Source organism: Vanessa cardui, chromosome 21 (assembly GCF_905220365.1).
Source record: "Vanessa cardui chromosome 21, ilVanCard2.1, whole genome shotgun sequence".
Taxonomy (NCBI): domain Eukaryota; kingdom Metazoa; phylum Arthropoda; class Insecta; order Lepidoptera; family Nymphalidae; genus Vanessa; species Vanessa cardui.
This window is the reverse complement of record NC_061143.1, coordinates 7,114,171-7,128,866: the sequence shown is the minus strand read 5'-3', so window position 1 is coordinate 7,128,866 and position 14,696 is coordinate 7,114,171. Positions and strand designations below refer to the sequence as shown.

Genomic DNA, 14,696 nt, shown 5'->3' with positions numbered 1-14,696 from the left:
AGTAGGTATTTGTTAATTATAAAAACATATTTTCATTTTTACTTTCACCCAGAGTGACAATACCATTCATATTAATGGTACATTGATACAATTAAAATAGATTTATGGGAGAACCAATGACTTATCATTATTTAAAACAAAAACACGATTATATAATACTTCGTCGATATTTCTAAGAAATGCGTTTATCTGATAAAAATCTTACAAAGTCAAAAGTAACTTTATCAGTTACGTCTTCTATTTTAACCTACTCAACCGATTTATATGAAATTTGGTATGGAAATAGTTTGAGCTTCAGGGAAGGAAACATATCAAAGAAATATATAATAACTTCAATGAGAAGTTATTATATATTTCTTTAGAGATTTAAGGTCGGATCACATGATACTAAAAATTTTACATTGTTATATTTTTGAATAGTTTCTTCTGTAGACTGTCTGTTTGCCTGCCTACTTTTCTTAAATTATTTTCAATGTATATTTTGATATTTTATTATGATACAAGGGGGTCACGTAACGTAGATAGGTACACCGAATACAGACCACTAGAGATAGACACAAACCTATATGGTTTATAGTTTCTATATAATGTTTTTCTATGTTATCTAAATAGAGTGAATGAAAACACCTTTTTCTATAAATATGTATAAATATATTTCTGTTTTTAAGTTACTCTTAAATTTAGTGGTGGTAGAAAGGAGCAGAGTAAGCCACAGGTGCGGCGTGTACAACGGGGGCGGCTGCGTAGGTAACGGGGGCGAGCTTTGCGACGGGAGCAGCGTAGGCAACAGGAGTGGCGACTTTAGCTACGACAGGAGCTGCTACCTTCACACTGAGAGCCTCTTTGCGCACAATCGCGTTAAACCCGTTGTGGGGGTCAGCTGTGTAGTCCACAATACGCTTGGTACCATCGGGATCAACAACGGAGTACGAGCCTTGGACGACGTCGCCGTCACGGGTTTCGTGCTGGCTCTTAGAGTCTCCAGTGAGTCCGTCTTGTACATCGTAAGAAAAACTGTATTGAGGGTGAGCGTCGTATTCCTCAACGGCAAGTTTTGCTGTAGGATAGGCCACTGGACTGCTGTAGGCAATCTTAGCAATAGGAGCCGCAGAGTATGCCACGGGAGCGGTATGGTACGCTGGTGCAGCGTAGGAGACAGAAGCAGCTGGAATTATACCGGCGCTGACGGCGGCCACTAAGCACGTAAGGACGACAAACTGTAAAAAAAAAGAAATTTATTAATCTTAATAATTTCATCTAATAACTCAAATTAAGTATTTAATTTCCCACCTTGAAAGTCATTTTAGCAGTTGTCTTGAAGAGCGATCAATTAAATGTAATGTTTTAAAGAAGTGAACCTACCGTTTATATACTGTAAGCGTTGCCCCGAGGCTGAACTGATAGGCGGCATATCCTACTCGCTATTAAACAGCGGTCGATGACATATTCCAAATCAATAATCCAATTGTATAACTTGATATAGAACGAGGACTACCGGATGTAAATGTCACACTTTAGTCACAGTCTCTCTAATTTTCATCATAACTTTAAAGCTCAACTTAATTTATTTTTACAATTTATAAAACGATATTTTTTTACTTTTTTAATATACGTAAGAATTTTTGATTTTAAGATCTTAAATATATGTTTATGTTTATTTTAGTTCGTCATCATTTTTAGTTGTAATATTTATATAAGTACGTTTTATAACAATGGTAATTGGTAACGTAAACAATTCAATTTACCAATATTTTTAAAATTGTAACCCATCATAGTGTAACATATATATTACAACACATTTAAAATATTTAATAACATATTATCTAGTTATATATGACATATGTATATAATGGAGATATAACTGTAAAAAAACACTATAATTTGCGTAATTGTTTTTAGTTTTCAGTTGGGCAGTTCAGTCACATCATAGGATGGCTATTTCTGATTTTCAACCGACTTCCATAAGTCGGTTGAAAATCATTCATAACTTTTCACTGGGTGGACCGTATTTTTTTTTTGTTTGAAAGGTAGTGCTTCCCGTGGGGTCCCATTTTTTTTTATTTTTTTCCGATTATGGTATCCATATGAAAACGACATAAGTCTTAAATTTGCATTATGTATATGCGCGACAAATAGGTTAATAACTGAAAATCACGTTAACCAATTTTGATAATTCTTTTTTTATTATAAAATATATACTTCAAGGGTAATTTGGTGAAAGTTTGGCAAGGTTCTGAGCACAGGATCTATGACAAAGTAACGGAACGGAAGGGAACGGAACAATTCTGAGGAGCACGTTAGCGATACTCAGTCGAATCTTTTATTTATAGGTTATTTGGATATTTGAGTCACCTTCCGTAATGTGGTTATGTTTATGTAATTATCATAGTCGAATATTATAATTAACTAGCTACCCACCCCGGCTTCGCACGAGTGCAATACTGATACTAAATATACTACAGAATTTGTTTTTTTACGACATCACATCGCAAACTTCTAAAATTATCAGTGTTTCTTTACTATATTGTTCATGTATTATATACACAAACCTTTCCCTTGAATCACACTATCTTTTAAAAAAAACCGCATCAAAATCCGTTGCGTAGATTTAAAGATATAGGGACAGAGAAAGCGACTTTGTTTTATACTATGTAGTGATGGAACTCCCTATACGGCTCGCAGTTAGGGTGCGATATGGGGCAGAATTTCTTACTATCTTTAATCAAATTTTGTGTATGTGATGTGATGTCATATGATGTACGACATATATTAGCTCTTTTTCAAAGTTTTTTTGCTGAGGTCGATTACAGCTCTTTCGAGGGATCCTTGTAATTTATGCCGCATGACGTATTAAAGTCGCATTTTCGAAAGTCTATTTTTGCTTTATTCGCAAGTTTCCTTTGAAATTGTCCTCGAAGTAGTTTCTGACTCATATAAACGGAACGCTTAATCTATCCATATTAAGAAAAATTAGTTAGTCAAATTCACAAGCTTCACTTAAAATCAAAAAATAAATAAAAATTTTAACAAAAAGAAAAACCGACTTCAAACAAAACACTATTTTAAAACAAATGAATATGCACGAAAAAGTAATAAAAATAATTGCGTATTCAACATATTTTTTAGAGTCTTCCTAAGTTAAATGAAATGAAAAATATTAGACTACTTAAAAGTCGATTAACGATTATATCATGTAGTTATAATTATTGTTATATTTGGAGTCGGTGTCTGTGTTAGGTTAGTTTTTTTCGGCTATTTTTAATCTTACAGTTCAAAATTCATTATATTGACAAAAATCATAGGTGTATCCAAAAATTATCGATGATTTGATAAAAACACTGACAAATATGGTATACATACACGAGAAGTAGAAATTAATTTGTAACATTGCAAGTAGCAATTTCGAGTCGAACCCGGCTCGGTGAAGATGGCTATGATTATTTCACGTTGCAGTGGAGCATGAGTCATCGGGAAAGCTTATCTTATGTTTATTTCATTACTTTAAAAAAAACGTTAGTAACAAACGAACTCTCAAAACCTAATAATTATTGTACATTGAAATTGTTTTTGAGTTATTATCATAATTCTATTCCATATATATTATTTAATCATGTAGGCTCCTAAAGGCATTTAAAAATCGTTATGTGACAGTATTGAATTAATCCGCTTTGGAAAAAAAATGCTAGTAGTTTCTCTTTTCCACCACTTTAATTACAGACTATATAATTAAAGTAAAGTAAAATACATACTAAGCTTTCTTATATTTAATATAAGCTTGTATTGAGTTATTTATTATTATTATATTTGGTATACTTATCAATATTTTCTTGATCTGATGTATTAACTTAGCAAAGACAGACACTAATTGTTATAAGCTTACCATTCCTCCTCGTTTGTATACAATTATTATCTCTTTTCTTGGTTAATTAAATATACAAACGACTATTAATTTATTTTTCTGAATAAATATATTTAACATGTACTACATGCTAAAATAGGTTGCCATCATTATAATATTATTTTCAGGCCCTCTTGGTTTAAATTGTAAGTAAAAGTACTCGTATTGCAAAATAAATATTAATTGTAAATAATACTAAAATTATTGGAAACGGAATAGGTAACGTTGTTATTTAATGTAAATCTGTGCAAATGTGCGCCCATTGCGCTGCACAATACTTTGAGCGTAGCGATTGAGAAAAGGACTTGGCGTGGCATCGTAGATTAATGGACCAAGTATCAGTGACCAAATGTGGTGGTCATTTCAAAAATCATGAACCATAGTAAAACTTAAATAGCTTCAGATAATAAAAAGCCACTGGCTCTCCTTCATATAATAAAATTGGAGTCTGTTTGCAATTTAAAAAAACCGCTTTTTACTAAAAGCATAAGTATGTGTAAAGCGTATGTATACGCGGTATATGTGTATATCAAAGTAACATTTTTATAAATTTTTTGTCTGTCTCTGTGCTTGTACCGTCTTTATATATTATTACTGTATAGTATTACTGCTTATTATATTGATAGAATATTATTTCAGTGATTAGTCTTCTCTCTTCTTTTATAAATATTTTATTATGGATATTATTTTAAATAATTTTATCATTTCATTATTACTTAAAAATATGTATTAATTCAATGACATTATGTTTATGTCGTTTCCATTTTATTTTGCTACTGTGACTTGATGTAAATGGGTATATAAGACGATGAGTCACTAATATATTTCTATGCAAGACATATGTTTCCCTATAAACGTAATAAAAAAAAGTAAATTAGTTTCAGACATTTATTGCCATAAATAGTTTTTATTAACTATAATAAGTTAATTATCATCCAATTTGTTTCTTGACTAAAACCTAAATGTTTTTATTCAATGATGAATAAGCGGAGCGGAATAGGTAAGAGGAGCAGCATGAACCACCGGAGCGTGATGGACGACAGGCGCAGCGTGGACCACTGGGGCAGCGTGGACTACAGGAGCAGTAGCGTAGGCAACAGGAGCTGCAATTTTAGCTACGGGAGCTACGGCTTTCACGGCGATGGGCTCTTTATGTACGACAGCATTAAAACCATTCTGTGGGTCAGCGGTGTAGTCAACAGTGCGCTTTGTGCCATCAGGGTCAACGACAGAGTATGAGCCCTGGACTACGTCACCATCGCGAGTTTCGTGCTGGCTCTTGGAGTCTCCAGTAACGCCGTCTTGAACGTCGTAAGCGAAGCTGTATTGAGGATGGGAATCGTATTCTTCGACGGCAACGGGAGCCGCAGCTGCAACTTTCGCTACTGGAGCAGAGTAGGCGATGGGAGCGGTATGCACAATGGACGCGGCCGGAGCAGCATGCACTAAAGGTGCAGCGGCATATGCGACCGACGCTGGATGCGCTGTGTATGTGACAGGGGCGATCACGCCAGCTTGGACAGCGACAAAAGCGCAAACCAAGATAACGAGCTGTAAACAAATAAAGATAAATAAATATTAATGTTACTAATAATTATTATACAATCGAACACACATATATAATAAATTGAGTGCATTTTTATAGATAAAAATAAAAATTATATGAACATATAATGGATCCACCAGACGAGCCATGTTAATTAAAAACATTAAAAAAATGTCCTTCATTTGTTTTGTCATAGCTCACTAAGTATTGTATGGTATACATTCGGGATCAAATTATTATTTCCTTGTTTTAATATGATAATATTATTATTTTCATATTACAAAAAAACAGGTCATACAAATATATCTTCATATCTGGTTTCTTGAAACCAATCAAAAAATTCATAATGACTTCGCATCACTCAAATAAGATACTTTTATGGATTATACCTTGAAAGCCATTTTGTAGGGGATGGAGGTGACTTCACTATGAGGAGTCCTCAATTCGAATGTACTCAAACAAAATCTTTAGGACTTTTTATACACCTTCTGGTTGCCGCGGGCGCTGCAATATGCCTACCATTGCGCTGACACATGAAATATAATGCGGTTACATACAAAATGTATGTCGCGCGGTTATTGTTTACCACATCTAAGGACATCAATATTTGATCGAGTAATCTGAGAATAAGATTACGAGGCTATGATTGATCTGAAGCGTAAAGATCACTTGCTTTTCAATGGAAACAAGCTTTCTTTGCACAGTTCGTCTTAATGTATTTTTACGCTTCGCAGTATTATTTTTTTGATAAATAATATATTTATATATAATATATGTTAATAATATAAATTAAAAAATAATTTAAATAGTAAATATAGTTGTAAATATTCCTTTTTTCAATAAAACCTTATTTTTAAAAGCATTCATAGCATTGTGTTTTTAATGTTAAAAATATATACTATTTGTCAATATATATTGACATTTGATGATATACGAATTCGATAATTATTACAATTAAACAATTTATGTTATTTAAATAATTATGAATAGTAAGTTGATAAATTTTACTATTTAGATTGCTCGTAATTAAATACATCATCATTACCCGCACCTTAATGTTACCTTAAAACATCCATCTCATAAATCTTATATTATTAATTGATATATAATTAAATTTATAAATATAGCATTTAAAATCATGCCATGATGTGGAGCCGTGTGTATATATATGGTAATCTTTATTGTATAGATCTATCACTTTGGATCTATTCACTAAAGAAGGCGCGCCCCTCCACTTTAAATTATTATGGGCGTGCATTAAGTGCTTATGAGTGAGTGACACGCACGCTAATAATGTTTTTTTAGTGTGCGTGCACACGTACACGTACAACTATGAATAAAAATAGTAAAGTAACAAATCGGTCCGTGCGTCTTCGTGAGTAGAGTAGAGAATATATCTATAATGATAGATTATGTTTATGTTAACGATGATTTAAATAATAATATATTAATAATCGAGTTCCTTGATTTTTTAATATTCGGTTTTACTAACATTGACTACAAACTATTTAAAAGCAAACGATATAAATTTCAACATCTTTACAAGATTTTATTGTCTGTATTATAGTTATACCTTATAAATAAGGTACTTGGCTAATAGTAATATTTAATTATAGATATTTAATTTGTAATCTCATTTTTGTGATAATTTATCTTTGCGCCAGTTATTATTGTATGTATTCTATTTTATCATTTACTTAATGCTCATTAATATGTCTTAATTTATAGATATGATGTTTTTGTTGCGTTCTTTAAAATTTATGCGGAAAAATGGGAGCAGGATGTATGGAGCTTTTCACGACACTTTAGACCAACTAACTGGAATTGAAAAAAAAGAACTATTAGCTCATCTTTCTGGCGATTGCGACCCGTTCCGCATGCTGAGTATCAAAAAAGGTATAATAAAATCAAATAACTACATTTTAAAAATTTTACTTAATGTAAACATCTGTCTGTTTTAAAAAATGTATAATTTATTCAAGTACTATTATGTGAACATCCGTCAAACCGCGCGTGGAAGAGTCACTTTAACTGCTAATAAAATCTCAAATAAATAAATGCAATAACTGATGCTCGATAGAGTATATTCGTGGAACCTAATTATTAATAAATCACACATTAAAGTGCTTTATGTATGTACTTTCTACCCGCGGGTTCTATAAGCTCACAAAAACCTCTGTAGGCTTACTCCCTGCACTTCATCTCACATGCACCGGCCATGTTACATAATACGCACATTTTTCGGTCATAAGTTAAATGTCAAAATATATCGATTACATATGTTATTCTTTTACATAAATCCCATAAGTGGTAATTTAAAACGATAGGGCCTATAAACATAGTAGACGCAATATTGTATAAATGGGCTATCTGGGATATTCAAATCGAGAAATATAAATAAAAATATATATAAAAATATATAAATATATAAATATATATAAAATCTGACTCAAAATAGTAATAATTATAACGTAAATAATTGAGTTTATTTAAAATACAAACGTGATGGGATTCATTTTATTTAATTTTTATTTTTAAATAAACTAACGATCAGAGTAAATTTTACAATGAAAAAAATTTATATTATGCTTTAATAAACATATAAAAAAATGTATGACTTTGAAAAATAGTACTAAGTTTTTAGCGCATAGTTCCATCAAACTAATACTTTCAATGATCCCCTTTCAGGGCTAGGTACCTGGGAATGCCCTAACCTTATCCCGAGTGCATTCTGCAAGCGGCTCGTGGGCTGCGTTTGTTACCCCGAAACAAACCACATTGAATATATATGGCTACACCAAGGTGTGCCGAAGCGCTGCGGCTGCGGTTATTGGTTCGTGCTGTGTCCCATTGCGCCGCTGTGATGTTTCTTGGTATTAATTGCACGGAACAATATAATATTATGAAAAATGCAAATACAACACAACTACAAAGATTTATTTTGTGATTGTAATTAATTCAAATTATATTTTTATTTGCTATAATTAATCCAGAATTTGCCATAGTTTACGTTATGTTTAAAATGCCATTTAATGTCCTTTAAACTTCTTTGTTAATTAAATATGAGTATTATTAGTATTTATTTACTAATATAAAATAATAGCAATAAATACTTTGTAATTACTTTATTTAATCGTCCACCCACAGTAAATGTACGTAATAATGCGTAAAGTTATTCCAAAATCAAAATCATTTCCTGATTATTTTACTTTCACATAACAATATTAAGAAAGCTACCTCCGGTTCGGAATGTAGTGTAGGTATGTATTACTGATATATACCTATCCTACCTAAAAGTATCACCTCTACTCTTTTTTATTTTGTTTTCAATGTTATACTTTTTACATGAATATATATATATATATATATATATTTAAATAAGATGAATTTATGAATCAGCAGAGTTAAAAATATCTGCGGATTTTTTTAAAGAAAAAAATACCATGTCCCAAGAAGAAATTATTGACTTTGCGGAGTCGGCGAACTTGGCGTTATAAGATAGTACATACAATGATTATCACTGACTATCAGTGATCAATGTTATTGTAAATATAGATAATATTGTTATTCTGAATATACTTAAATACATTGTGACGACATCAGGCATATTTATAAATAGTGACTGAAGATTTATTACATAAACATTTTGAGACAAATATATTTTTTTAATATAGTAATCTTTTAAACAAAATACAATCAAAATTTCGAAAAGTACATCAACTTTTTATACTAGTATTATAAACACAACCATAACTTTCTTTATGTGACACTTTCACGATTAAATCAATAAAACGAATTTGATGGAATTTGATTAAAAATAAGTTTAATCCGCAAATAACGAAACAAGCTATTTTTGTATTCCCAAAACCTACGAACGAACAGTCTAAGCCGCGTACGAAATTTAGTTGGTTATATATGAGCCCTCATATATTTTATATTGTTTTATATCCCACAAGTGAAATAAAGTTTTCTATAGACATAATTTCCTTACGACAATCAAAATAAAAGTTAAAACATTATCTATGTAATTATGAAGAAAATCAACATACACTGTGCACCTTGAACCATTACTATTTACTCAAAACAACTTTATTATCAATTAATACAAACTAAATAAGATCTAAACCAGTTGTCGCCTGCATTTTAAGGATTGGTCGTAACGTGTTAGTTATAAAAAAGTAGCCTATGTCCTTACTTTGGATTCAAGTTATGATAACTTAATAAAAAATATTTTCATTTATTGGGCTGTCAATTCGTAACAGACAAACATTGAATACATATCGCATTTATAATTTTAGTATAGATTAAAACGAAATATATACATTTCGTTTTCAAAATAAAACACCAGTGAAATAATCATGACACATTTATTATATTTCATATTTTTGTATAACTAATATCACATAACATATTACAGCTCGATAAACTTCACAATAATTTATGTAAATTAATGTAAGTTTAATTATGCATATAATTTGGCATAAAATATTCTCCCCGGTTAAAATTGAGACGTTCAGATGACGTACTGTTGCCAGGAGTAAAATAATTCGTTTGATCACTTTGAACAAACCGGTTTAATGAAAATTTTGGGGGCACCATTTTTTTTAAATATGGAACAGGATATATGTAACCATTCCCACCAAAATTATGTACATTATTTGGATTATAATTCATATGGCGCTTGTTCTGCAGTTGGTTCGAAGTATAGGGTTCATTACGAACAATCGCTTTAAACCCGTTTTTAGAATCAGCGGTGTAGTCAACGATCCGTTTAGTTCCATCAGGATCTAAAACGGAATACGAACCTTTGACAACATCTCCTTGTCTAACTTCGTGAAGACTTTTGGCGTCACCGGTAGAGGGATCAACTATGTCGTACCAGTAGTTATACTCTGTGCTCGTTGGTGGGGGGTCTGTAACTATTATACTCAACACTCCATTTAATACAAGAGCATATACCAGGACCTGTAAAATAAAAAAATAATATACATTATAATTACTGAACTTAATTATAATATATCTGACTGTTTAATTGAATAATTATTACCCGAAGCATGTTGCAAATGGTCTCGTTAAAAGGATTCGAAGTAATAGCGAACACAATCGCGACATTGGTCGTATTTATAGAAGCGTGGCGTTCACCAGCATATTCCGTATTGCAGATCTAGTCACAGAGTAACCAAACACATGTGCAAATAGAGCATGAACATTGAATAGGTGACTTTTAATTTTTTTTAACATATGTATTTTGAATGAGGTCCCTGTATAGGTCAAGCTTTCGTTTCATTCGTTATTGTACTAAGCTGTCTATAATCTCGTTAAATCATTTATGATTTTCTAAAAAAAATGTTTTCATCTGTAATCCTATAAAATAGAAAATTTTTTTTTTCATAAATGATCAATTAAGAACAAAAACTATTTTGACAATCTATCAATAGTTATTTATTAATTATCGATGCACTATTCATACGCTGAGTTATTGCAATATATAAATGCTAAATATAGCACTTAAAACTTGTTAGCTTGCGTGTATTTCATACGAAATATAAGTTACCATAAGAATAAGTTGTATTTAACAATTATGTTTATTATACATATAAATTCGCTATTCAGTGTTTAAATTTGAAAGTGACACAACAGGGTCACATAGATCACGTTAAAGGACTTTACTTAATATAGAATGACAATTATGTAAATTTTTATTATATTTTTGACTGTATAATAACTTACGACTAACGGTTACAGTAAAAATCAAACCAGAGTATATATTGTATAGTGCAGGAGTGTATGCCTATGCGTACATATACTGCTTACCTTACATTGCTGGTCAAAGTTTTTTTTCACTCGCGACAAAAGTAAGTGAAGCGAGTCATTGTATAATGCGTTATTTGATGCCACATAAATATTTCACTTTCTAACATCCGTCTGTACGATCCTGCTTATCGAGTTTTGCCGTTGGTTCTGACAGCAATACTGAGCTCTAATACTTAGTTTATATACATAATAAATATTACATGTTATTACACGAAATTTTATAAGCAATATTCCTAATAAATAAAATGGTTTATTATTCTATGCGGTGAAAGAGGCGTAAGTTACAACACTTTGGCTCCAATTCCCATTTTGCGGATAGAATTCGCTCTACAAATAATCTAAATCGAAGTATAGAACGGTTACAATTTCATGACTATGTTTGATCAATATATTCTAAGTTACAATACATAATTTTGGTAGCATTTTATATTACGAGCAATATTATATCATCTATCCAGTTGTTAGTTCATTAATAAAGTGAAAACAGTGAATGTTTTTACTTTATTAATCCGATAGATCCCTATTGCTTAATGAATAAAATTTCAGAAATAATAATTACAATTTCCTGGACTCTGAAAATATATTTTATAAATATTATTATAGAATATTATATACTTAACCTCTACTATTGATAATTACCATAAAGTCCTAATACTTATGCACTTATGCTTGTGTTACTGAGAGTAATCATTTTATATTGATGTTCCGACTTCAGTTTTATATTTTGTGTACTGATTTTGATTATCCAAGCAAAAGCACAAGTCTGCGCTGTCCAATTATACAATAACATCATATGCAGTTTTATGATGAAACTATTGTTATTTTTTCCAAACGCCAAGTTTATCCAAGTCAATTTTTAATTAAAAGAAAATCGGTAAAAATATAGTACATCTTTATACATTTAATGCTCTTTTTCGTGGCGAAATTTGGAAGAGTAATTTTTCATGTTATAACAACAACCGACTTCAAAAAGGAGGAGGTTATCAATTCGCCTGATTTTTTATTATTATTTATATATGAAGAATTAACTAAGTTGCAGAGAGAGCGTGCCAGAGATATTGGTACTGTAAGAATACATAGCAACGTGATACATACGTTGCTTTATCGTAAATGCTACTATCACTCATTTTATGTTTTTTACCAATACTACATCTTGGACTTGAAGACCTAATCTGATCAGCCATGCTAAAAGCCCTGTAGTTTTAACGTAACGTTGTCTTTAAAACTCTTTGATGAACTTCATTTTTAAAATAAATTAAACATGTTATCAGTAAATTTCAAAGGCGCAACCAGATAATTAATTATTAGTGACATCCATTTTCATTTCTTATTGGACCTAATTTTGGTATTCAATGTTATATTATTATTATTATGTTATGTTATAGCCTACAATAAAAATGTAAATATTATTCATTTGACCGCGGTAAACTTTTAAGTAAATTAACCTATTTCACTGCGCACCTACTGTAATTCAATGACCATGGAAGCGTATCTCGTCTTATTTAAAGGTTATATATAGCCTTAAAGTTTAATGTTGCTGAGAAATTAAAATTCAAGTTTGACCCAAAATTGCTATCCGATTTATATAAATATATAATGTAAAGTGTAAAGAAAGTAAGATTATCGGATTAAATTTTAATAATCACTACAACAGTATTATAATAATTGAAATCAAATCAAAATAAACTATATCTAAGTTTATTAAATATTTAAAGTTTAGTCGTTACAAATAATTATCAGATTCTTCCCAACAATTCTTCTATTCTTCGAACTAATACCTCTTGTAGTACAAGATATTGTTTTTCGCCAAATTTAATAATTCAAGGTCACACACACACAGAAATGAGGAATGTATGGAATATATCAAAAAAATATAACATTAGCATTACAGAACTTTTTGTGCCTGCTTTCAAATGCATAGCAAAACATAATTATAATGATAGCTTATCATTATATCATGTCTTAAATATGTCATGATAATATTTGAGGCACGACTTACATGTCTATGGTGCATGATACTTAAACTAGATGCACGCTTTCAAAAAAACGTAAACCATAAATAGCTAATCACCTGATTCGTTTAACAATATTAAAGTCGTATTCAAACATTTTATACAAGATTTTTTTTTGGTATAGGTTGGCGGACGAGCATTTGGGCCACCTGATGGTAAGTGGTCACCATCACCCATAGACATTGACGCTGTAAGAAATATTAACTATTCCTTACATCGTCAATGCGCCACCAACCTTGGGAACTAAGATGTTATGTCCCTTGTGCCTGTAGTTACACTAGCTCACTCACCCTTCAAACCGGAACACAACAATACTGAGTACCGTTTTTTGGCGGTAGAATAACTGATGAGTGGGTGGTACCTACCCAGACGGGCTTTCACAAAGCCCTACCACCAAGTAGAATATTTTATGTTGTCACGAATTAAATATATGTATGTTAAAATGCATTAATTAAAACAGCAGCAACTGGTTCTAAGCCGGAAATACGCATCCCATACGCATCCCTACTTAATTGACGTGTCTTTCACAAGATAACGCAAATCCTTCTACATAGTTATTAAATATTTAAATTTAAATGCAACTTTAATTTGTCAATCAAAAATTAATAGTGCTACAACTATGATTTATAAAAGTAGCAGCCATATTAGTATATTTAATACTTACATGTAATAGACATCAACGCGTTCTCTATTTAATTCATGGAAAATTCAAACCGTTTTTTTTTAAACATATTTATGGTTTCGTACTATTTCAGAAGACCAAAGATTAAGGTTCTATATATGTAGATATAGGTCCCATCGAGTACTATATAGTATATGCCATAGAGTATATTATGTTTTTTTTCTAAATATGACTTACCTGGAAGCAACGTAATGTTGTAAAATAAAAAATACGAACCGTAAATATATATGTCCTCTGAAGGAAAAATAATTTCAACAATAAATTAATATCAAGTGCTCTATATAAAATCTACTAAATTCAATACGGTGCAACAACCGAAAAACATTAACACATTATTTACTCCAACTACTGAATGTTAAATTATTATTACTTCTTAATTTTTGCTTACTAAAGGTTATCTCTTATCTCAGAAAGGTTATTTTTTTTTATTTTACAATTAAATAGTTTTTATTCATCAAAATGTTGATATATTGATTTAAGGGCCGTCTAACTTGAGCAAATAGAGGATTTTTCAAAATTAATTTCCTAAGGGGCTTAAATAAATAATTCCACGGGTCTACTTCTGTTTCTCTTTCTTAATAAGAGCCTTTCCACGTAGTTAAATACGCTTGACCCATATCTCCTCTTTCATGCCGGCCCATTTCCACTTCAGTTTTTTACAGTATTGTAAAACATCTATGACTTTTGTTGTATTCCGTATTTTAGCTTGAGAGTGCTCCTTTCCATAGGCCTTTGAGTTGTTAA

At 31.0% G+C, this 14,696-nt stretch overlaps 3 protein-coding genes across 3 annotated transcripts; 1 reads left to right on the top strand and 2 right to left on the bottom strand.

Annotated features, from left to right (window-relative positions):
* Positions 1-652: 652 nt before the first annotated feature.
* LOC124538796 (larval cuticle protein A3A-like) lies at positions 653-1,322 on the bottom strand. Its single transcript, XM_047115995.1, has 2 exons — positions 1,291-1,322; positions 653-1,217 (listed from the first exon to the last, which is right to left on the bottom strand). Exons 1-2 carry the CDS (start codon positions 1,300-1,302, stop codon positions 681-683), a joined length of 549 nt encoding a protein of 182 aa, XP_046971951.1. The 5' UTR covers positions 1,303-1,322; the 3' UTR covers positions 653-680.
* Positions 1,323-4,772: 3,450 nt separating this feature from the next.
* On the bottom strand, positions 4,773-5,964 carry LOC124538793 (larval cuticle protein A3A-like). Its single transcript, XM_047115992.1, has 2 exons — positions 5,834-5,964; positions 4,773-5,449 (listed from the first exon to the last, which is right to left on the bottom strand). Exons 1-2 carry the CDS (start codon positions 5,843-5,845, stop codon positions 4,871-4,873), a joined length of 591 nt encoding a protein of 196 aa, XP_046971948.1. The 5' UTR covers positions 5,846-5,964; the 3' UTR covers positions 4,773-4,870.
* Positions 5,965-6,376: 412 nt separating this feature from the next.
* LOC124539063 (cytochrome c oxidase subunit 5B, mitochondrial-like) lies at positions 6,377-8,360 on the top strand. The gene is made up of 3 exons (XM_047116387.1): positions 6,377-6,433; positions 7,173-7,340; positions 8,133-8,360. The coding sequence occupies exons 1-3, from the start codon at positions 6,427-6,429 to the stop codon at positions 8,306-8,308; spliced, it is 351 nt and encodes a 116-aa protein (XP_046972343.1). The 5' UTR covers positions 6,377-6,426; the 3' UTR covers positions 8,309-8,360.
* Positions 8,361-14,696: the final 6,336 nt, after the last annotated feature.

Excerpts from the sequence above, each read along its gene's own strand:
- LOC124539063 (XM_047116387.1), top strand. Across the intron at positions 7,341-8,132 it reads CATGCTGAGTATCAAAAAAG|GGCTAGGTACCTGGGAATGC; the intron begins GTATAATAAAAT and ends ATCCCCTTTCAG.